Source organism: Mastomys coucha, unplaced genomic scaffold (genome assembly GCF_008632895.1).
Source record: "Mastomys coucha isolate ucsf_1 unplaced genomic scaffold, UCSF_Mcou_1 pScaffold22, whole genome shotgun sequence".
Classification (NCBI taxonomy): domain Eukaryota; kingdom Metazoa; phylum Chordata; class Mammalia; order Rodentia; family Muridae; genus Mastomys; species Mastomys coucha.
In genome coordinates, this window is record NW_022196905.1 from 103834559 (window position 1) to 103843283 (window position 8725).

At 44.9% G+C, this 8725-nt stretch overlaps 1 protein-coding gene across 2 annotated transcripts in view; it reads left to right on the forward strand.

Annotated features, from left to right (window-relative positions):
• Nucleotides 1-725: 725 nt before the first annotated feature.
• The window catches only part of Ttc28 (tetratricopeptide repeat domain 28), a 436243-nt gene continuing 428243 nt past the window's right edge, over nt 726-8725 (forward strand). For both annotated transcript variants that reach the window (XM_031337381.1, XM_031337382.1), the window contains exon 1: nt 726-928. In XM_031337381.1, coding sequence (XP_031193241.1) covers nt 845-928 — 84 coding nt within the window. In that variant the 5' untranslated portion in view covers nt 726-844. The remainder of the gene's footprint in view (nt 929-8725) is intronic.

An 8725-nucleotide genomic window follows, 5' to 3' on the forward strand; every position in this document is an offset into this window, starting at 1 on the left:
AGAAATGAAGGCTCTCTTGACTTCTTGACAAGTTCATGTTTTGTTTTCGAGACAAATTTCTCTGTGTATATTGTTGGAACTCATGAGATCCGCCAACCTCTATCTCCCAAGTGCTGGGATTTAAAGCGTGCACCACCGATATATACTCATTGTTTAAAAAAAAAAATCCTAATTTTATGTGCATTGGTGTTTTGTCTGCATACATATGTGTATGAGGGTGTCAGATTCCCTGGAACTGGAGTTGCAATTGTGTGTTGTCATATGGGTGCTGGGAATTGAACCTCAGGTTTTCTGGAAGAGCAACCAGTGCTCTTAACTCCAGCTCCAAGTTCATAGTTTTTAAGGAGATGAGGCCCTGCACCTTTTCCAGGGATGCCTCGGTTCTTAACTGCTTGAAACAACCTGCTCAAAACACAAGGTCTGGCCCCTAGAGAGCCACCCAGTGAGGACTAGTTCTCGGATGCAGGAGGTAGGCTTCCGAAGATTCGATCCTAGCTGGACAACGGAGGGCGCTGACGCGGGCCCGTGGAGGCCAGCGTTCGTCGAATCACCCACAGTGGAGCGCCTTCACGGGCCCGGCCCCGCGTGGTGCCCTCCCAGTGGTCTGCACTGCGGCGGGCGGCCGCGCAGAGCCGGGAACAGCGAGCGACCCGCTCCGGGAGGGCTCAGGCCGGGAACGCACTTGCGCGGTGCGAGCTGCCTCGGCGCGCGCGCGCGCGTGCGCGTTGAGGGCGGGGGTGCTCGGCGGCGCGCGGCACGGCAGGAACATGGCGCGCGGGAGCGGTGCGCGCGCCTAGCTGGCGGGACCGTTAGCTCTAGGCAGACGCCGACGGGCCCCGCGGGGATGGAACAGCCGCCGCCTCTGGCGCCCGAGCCGGCCTCGGCGCGGAGCCGCAGGCGGCGGGAGCCGGAATCTCCGCCGGCGCCGGTGAGTGTGAGCGGGGCGCGGGCCGGGAGACTTTCTTTGTGAAACTCTGTTGGTGCGAGCCGGGCCGGGCCTCGGCGGCCCAAGATGACCTGAAGGCGGAGGCCCCCCCGCTCGTCAGGGTTCGAGCCCCGCAGCGAAGCATTAGGCAGACCCTGTGCATCATCTGCCTGCCTGCCTCAGTTTCCACGGCTGTGTGCTTGGAATGCATTGGGCACCTAAGGTCCCGCACCTCCTCTTCCTCGACCCCGCCCCCTCGGAGCGGGACAGGGCTGGGGCGCGGGGCGGGGGCATCCGAGTCCACCGGGGTTGTAGCGTGCAGCTGCAGGGAGGTTCCGGGGTCGCCATCCCAGGTGTGGTTGCTAGGGACTGGGCTTTCTGTCCCTAGAAGGCAACAAGGTTGTTGGTGTCTCTCCACCTACAGGTACTGGAGAGCTTTAGGTCCACCTGGGCTTCCAAGTGTTTGGGTGTGTCTCTCAGAGTGAGGGATGCTGAGCAAAAAATGGACTTTTCCTGGCTTGAGTAGTGCAGCCTTTCCCCCTCTACTCTGTGGTGTGTTTTCAAGCCACTAGCCGGGGTATAAGTAATAATCTGGAGCCACACACTGCACCAAGAGACACATGCACAAAGTGGTTTTCCACGGCAGAGAAGGAAAATTTGAATTTTTAGCAAGCCCTTTTAGCAAGTTGTGACTTGAGGAGTCTGGCGACCTGTAAAGAGTCCAGACAACTTCCCTTACATGGTGCCTAGCATGTAGTAGGATGTTCAGTATGTATTTATAGGGCTGACTGACTCTGGGGTTGCAATTTAGGAGCTCTTGAGACACTTCAGATGTCTTTTGAGATAAATATCTGTCAGTCTTAACTTCATAGGATTTTTCTCAGCACCCTGGTTAACTTTTGTCAATATTTATAATGTGATATTCTCAGTGTGCTTTAGTAAAAAACAAAACAAAACAAAACAAAACAAAACAAAAAACCCAAGGTATATGTTGACCAGTATCAGCTTTGTATATACTGGCTCGATTAAAATTAATTCAGAGCCGGGCGGTGGTGGCGCACGCCTTTAATCCTAGCACTTGGGAGGCAGAGGCAGGTGGATTTCTGAGTTCCAGGCCAGCCTGGTCTACAGAGTGAATTCCGGGACAGCCAGGGTTATACAGAGAAACCCTGTCTCAAAAGACCAAACCAACCAACCAACCAACCAACCAAACAACCAAACAACCAAAATTCCGAGGGTCAGGAAGATTGATGTCTCAGTGGGTAAAGGTGTCTGGTACCACGCCTGAGCACCTGAGTTGGATTCCTGGGACTCACAATAGGATAGAATGGACTCTGGCAAGTTGTCCTTTGACCTCCCCCCAGGTGCACACCATACACACACACACACACAGAACAATAAAAGAAAAATTTAAATCTGATCTTTTTTTTTTTAAAAAAAGGTTTATTTATTTATTTTATGTATGTGAGTACGCAGACACACCAGAACACCAGAAGAGGGCATCAGATCCCATTACAGATGGTTGTGAGCCACCATGTGGTTGCTGGGATTTGAACTCAGGACCTCTGGAAGAGCAGTCAGTGCTCTTAACCGCTGAGCCATCTCTCCAGCCCCAAATCTGGTCTTTTTAAAAGATTTATTTATTTATTTTATGTATATGAGTACACACTATAGCTGTACAGATGTTTGTGAGCCTTCATCTGGTTGTGGGGAATTGTCTTTTAGGACCTCTGCTCACTCTGGTCAGCCTGGCTCCCTCCAGTAGACTCCCGCTCGCTCAGCTCCAGCCCAAAGATTTATTTATTATTATATGTAAGTACACTGTAGCTGTCTTCAGACCAGAAGAGGGCATCAGATTTCATTACAGATGGTTGTGAGCCACCATGTGGTTGCTGGGATTTGAACTCGGGACCTTCGGAGCCATCTCGCCAGCCCCTTAAATCTGAATTTTAAAAATGCCCTATTTTTTTTTTAAATGCACTATTTATCTTCATTTGAGAACATTAGTCTTCTAGGATGTTTTGCATTTTCTTAAACATTTTTAAAACCTTCTTTATGTAAATGAGTGTTTTATTTACATGGATGCACATACAGCAGAGGTGGAAAGGACATCGGATTCCATCTGGAGTTACATATGGTTATGAGCCACAAAGTGGGTGCTGAGAGCAGAACCCTGACCCTTTGCAAGAGCAGCTAGTGCTTTGAACCTCGAGTCATCTCGTCACTGATATTTACGTTTCCATCATGCAAATCTGGATCATTATTTATTCAGGAAAATTGACAAATTTTTTTTTCTTTTTTGCCAATATAACAGGGTTGTTTGAGGCTATGGATTTTCTTCCTTCATGTCGATGTTGTTGTGAGACTGTGTTCCCAGTATGGCTGCAGAAACATGACCTGAACACACATGACACAGATGGTTATATGGTAGAGGAAAAGCCCAGGAAGCCTCAATCCTAGACAGAGAACTAGAGGAAGGGCGAGGAATGCTGGGAGCCAGGGACGGGGTCTTCGCTAGGGACAAACACATGGATTGGTTATCTAATACCAAATGGTCAGCCTTGAAAGCATACCTGTAAGCAACATTGTATTTATGTGTTAAGAAAAAAATATATTACATTACACATACACACATATATATTACATTAGATACATACATGCATACAATGCACAAATGCACACACACATGCACACACATATACTACATTACATACATATATTACATAATACATACATACACACATATTTATATTACATACACATGTATATATGAGTTATATACACACACATACACACACACAGATGAATACAAACATGTACACATATGAATATGACAACAAGTGATGAAAAGAGGCCACAGATTGAAAGTCAGCAAGGACATGGTTATGTGAGAGGGTTGGAAGGAGGAAAGAGAGGTGGGGGACATGCTGTAATTATTTTATAATCTAAAAAAATTGGGACTGGAGAGATGGCTCAGTGGTTCAGAGCACTGACTGCTCTTCCAGGGGTCCTGAGTTCAATTCCCAGCAACCACATGGTGGCTTACAACCAACTGTAATGGGATCTGATGCCCTCTTCTGGTGTGTCTGAAGACAGCTACAGTGTACTCACATACATAAAATAAATAAAAAAACTTTTTAAAAATTAAAAATATTGGGGCTGGTGAGATAGCTCAGCGGGTAAGAGCACCGATTGCTCTTCCGAAGGTCATGAGTTCAAATCCCAGCAACCACATGGTGGCTCACAACCACCTGTAATGAGATCATACACCCTCTTCTGATGTGTCTAAAGACAGCTACAGTGTACTTCTAATAAATAAATACATAATAAAAAAAATTAAAAATATTTTAAAGCTTATTGAAAAAATAAAAATTTGACAGCAGTACCAGTACATGAACTAACTGTTGAATAGATGACAACGTCAAACACCCATGTACATAAAAAAATATTTTAAAAAACTCTTTAAAAACTAAAAGTTCCCAATTGAGCCAGGCATAGCGATTTATGCCTAAAGTGCCATCTTTTGGGAGACTGAGGCAGGAGAATTAATGTGAATTTTAGGCTAGCTAGGTCAGGCCGATTACAGAGTGAGGCCCTGGAAAATGAGAAAAACTGAGCTGGGTAGATGACTGGGATTTAAGAGCTCTTACTGATCTTCAGAGGACCTAGGCTTGCTTCCCAGTACTCACACGGTGCTTCTTGACTGCCTATAATTCTACTTTCATGGGGGCTGGTACTCTCTTTTGGTTTCCACTATATCTATGTTGTGCACATACTTGCACACACACACACACACACACACTCTGAGCAAATATATTTAAAAAAGGGAAAAGAAAGTATAAAACTAATACAGCCTTTGTTTATTCATACGTTCTCTTCCTTAGAGCTAGGTCTCATTACCCTAGACTGTACTTGAGCTTGCTCTGTAGCTAAGGATGACCTTGAATCTCTGGTTTTCCTGTCTCTGCTTCCCAACTGCTGAGGTTACTGCATGGGCCTCCATATAGAGCTAGAGTCAAAACCATAGCTTCATTTATCATCTTTGGCACTATATGATGCTTTTATGTAAATCTGAAAAATGAACCATAGGAATAATTTGGTATCAGGCTAAAAAGATGGTTCAAGTTCAGTTCCCAGCACCTGAATGGCAGCTAACAACCTTCTGTATGTCCAATTCTAGAGTATCCCATGCTCTCTTCTGGTCTTCTGGGCACTACACACATTCTGCACAGTTTTACATACAGGCAAGATACCCATATACATAAAATAAATTAAAAAGGAATAACTTGGTGTGGTGAAAGTGACTTTATGTGATTTAGAAAATAATGACTAAGAGGCGCAGGCAACATGTGTGTGTGTGTGTGTGTGTGTGTATCTGTAGACGTGTGTCTATATATGTGTGCATGTGTGTGTATATGTGTATCTGTGACGTGTGTATATGTATGTGTACATGTGTTCATATATGTGTGTATCTGTGTATGTGTATATCTGTGGATGTGTGTATCTGTGGATGTGTGTGTGTATATATGTGTGTGCATGTGTGTGCGTGTGTGAGTGTGTGTGTATAGGTTGTTTGTGCTTGTATGTGTGGAGGCCAGAGGGTGCTGTTTGGTAGCTTTCTTGTTTTTTATTTTCATTTATTTATATTGAGACAGGTTGTTTTAGTCAGTTCCATTGCTCTGAAGAAACACCATGACCACCACAACTCATATGAAAGAAAACATTTAATTGGAGCTTACTTACAGTTTCACAGGTAAACTAGTCCAATAATTAATTAGTCTATTATTGTCAGGGTGGGAAGCATGGTGGCTCGTGGGAAGACATGGTGTTGGAGAAGGAGCTAAGAGTTCTACATCTATATCCAAAGGTAGCAGGAAGAGAGCCACTGGGCCTGACTTGGGCCTTGAAACCTCAGAGCCCACCCCAGGGACATAGTACCTCCAGCAAGGCCACACCTCTTCATCCTTTCAAACTGTGCCCCTCCCTGAAGAGCATGCACTCACATCTGTGAGCCACACAGGGTCTCTCTACACAGTATTGTCTGTGATGGAATTCATTCTTTGGACCAGGCTGGACTCAAACTCACCAGCCTCTGCCTCCTGGGTGCTAAGATACAGGCTTGGGCCACCATGTCCGACTGTTTTATTTTTTGAAGCACAGTCTGTCACTGAATGTGGAACTTTAGTTTTGGCTAGCCCACTCTTCACAGGGCTGGCCACTCCACTTTTTATGGAGTGGCTTTTGAGGACCCTAACTCTGGTCCTGAGCCATGTCTCCGGCCCCAGGTAAGGCTATTTTTTAAACTTCCATTGTGTTCTCAGCCAGACTCTCTTAGAAAGTAAACAGATTATGCAACTTAATGTGTGAGTGTCCTGATAAGTGGAGGCTCGGCTGGATGTACAAATGCAGGCCTTTAACACCAGTACTCAAGAGACAGAGACAGGTGGATCTCTAATGAGTCTGACAACAACCTGGTCTTTCTAGCACATTTAGACCAGCCAGTGCTATGCAGTGAGATCCAGTGTCAAAAAAAAAAAGGATAAGGCTGGACAGATGGCTCAGTGGTTAGGAGCCCTGCTTTTCCAGCGGTCCAACCACATGGTGGCTCACTCACAATAATCTGTAATGGGGTCTGATGCCCTCTTCTGGTGTGTTTGAAGACAGCTACAGTGTACCCACATATATAAAATAAATAAACAAATCCTTTTTAAAAAGTAAGCTATTTTATTTTTAGAATGATTTTCAGACTTTTTCATATTTGTAAAGAACCAGATGCCTGTATGTGTTGAAATATCAGTACAAGTGAGAACTTTTCTTTTTAAAAGCATTTAAAGGTTTTTACTAAATTTATTTCTTTATTATTAAGTAGGTTCTTTTTTGTCCGTTCTGTGGGGATTCTGCCAACTTATGTCTATCCCAAATTTACATTATGAACTGGGGAAGTAAGCTCAGGATGAGTTCAGGGACCACTGGGACCACTAGACCTACTATTGCGACATTGTTGCAAGCAGTACCTATTGCCTGATCTCCTTGAGCCCTTATCTGAACTGAAGGGCCGCAGTGTTCTGTTTAGTCTTCTGAAAGTACTATGTCTAATAGGCTTTGGTAGGTCTGATTGTTTCCCTCAACTTTTACCCTAGTAACAAGATGTTGGTCCCTTAGGGAAACTGTAAAGAGGGTTTTCGTCTCAGGATCACCAAGTTAGTCCCTGCCTGGCATGGACAAGTAACTGAATATCTGGGAAAGATGAAAGACCAAGCTGGAGAGAGAGAGAGTAATAATACGGTTATCCCTTCTGAATGGGAGGGGCCTGAGGCTAAGCTGAGGGTGGTTTGGATATTTTATAGGGTCCCTTCCTCCTTCTCTTCCTACTATTGGCTTTGTGCAGATAGCCACTCCTCAGGTCTTCCTGCCTTTCCCAAAATGTCTTCTGAAACAAGAAGTTGGTATGTCAGGAAGCCCATTTTTACTTTGTCCATTTATATCCCTCTGACTCTCCTTTAGAGGCATGGGAGAAATGCTGACAGTAAAACTCTTCGGTATTTAGCAAGGCTCTTCCTCAAGGGGACCTGGCCTTCCTTCTTTTAAGGGGTCTGGGTCTATAAACTGGCACAAGTCTGGAAATTGGTTGTCAGTCCCGAATTCCCTATTGCTATAGTCCAGTGTAGCCTTTCTTTCACTTCAAGTTTTGTGTTTTTCTGTTTATACAGATCAATACAAATGCATTAGTTTTCTTTTCTATTTTGTTAACAGAAACACTGTGGTTGGTTAGCCAATACCAAAGGCTCCTACATGTCAGGTCATTATACATATTGCCTCTGCTGCCCGTTATGAATTGAACCACAATAGCATGGCCTTGCCGGTACTGCTCATTATGGAACTGTGCTCACGTGCCTTTGGTATTTCAGTGCTGTCTGTCTGGCCCCTGTTACCTGTGGTGGTTTGAAAAGGTTTGGTCCCCACAGATTTATGTGTTTGAATGCTTCGCTCAACGTGAGTGGCACTATTAGGAGGTATGGATTTGCTGGATGGAGTAGGTGAGGCCTTGTTGGAGGAAGTGTGTCACTGTGGGGTGGACTTTATGGTCTCCTATGTTTACACTCTGCTCATTGTAATCCAGTCTCCTGGTTGCCCTCAGATCAAGATGTAGAACTCTTGGCTCCTTCAGACTACTGTTTGTATGCATGCTGACATTCTTCTTGCCATCATGATAATGGAGTGAACCTCTGAAACTGTAAGCCAGCTCCAACTAAATGTTTGCCTTTATAAGAGTTGCCTTGGTTATGGTGTCTCTTCACAGCAGTAAAACCCTAACTAAGATACTACACTAGGGCACAATTCAACCCAGTACATTTAATTCATCCAGTTGAGCAGCAGCATTTCTGACTCTTAAGAGATGGCACAGATGACAGAGTTCTTCAAATGTGCTGGTGTTCCTCAGTATTTTACATCTTAGAGCATTAGTAAAGGGCATGCTTCCTGGACATACTCATTGTGGAGGATTGGAGTTTTACAGTGTATCTGCTTCAGCATTCCAATTCCCCTGAACCTTAAAATCCCTTCATCAACACCAGGCTAAGGGATATCAGGCCTCTCTAGTTCTTTCTCAGTGGGCCATATTTTGACACATATTTCAGCCAACAAACCAAACAAACTTTTGGCTAAACTTCTGGCAGTTAAAAAAAAAAACCAAAAAGTCGGGCGATGGTGGTGCACACCTTTAATCCCAGCATTTGGGAGGCAGAGGGATTTCTGAGTTCGAGGCCAGCCTGGTCTACAGAGTGAGTTCCAGGACAGCCA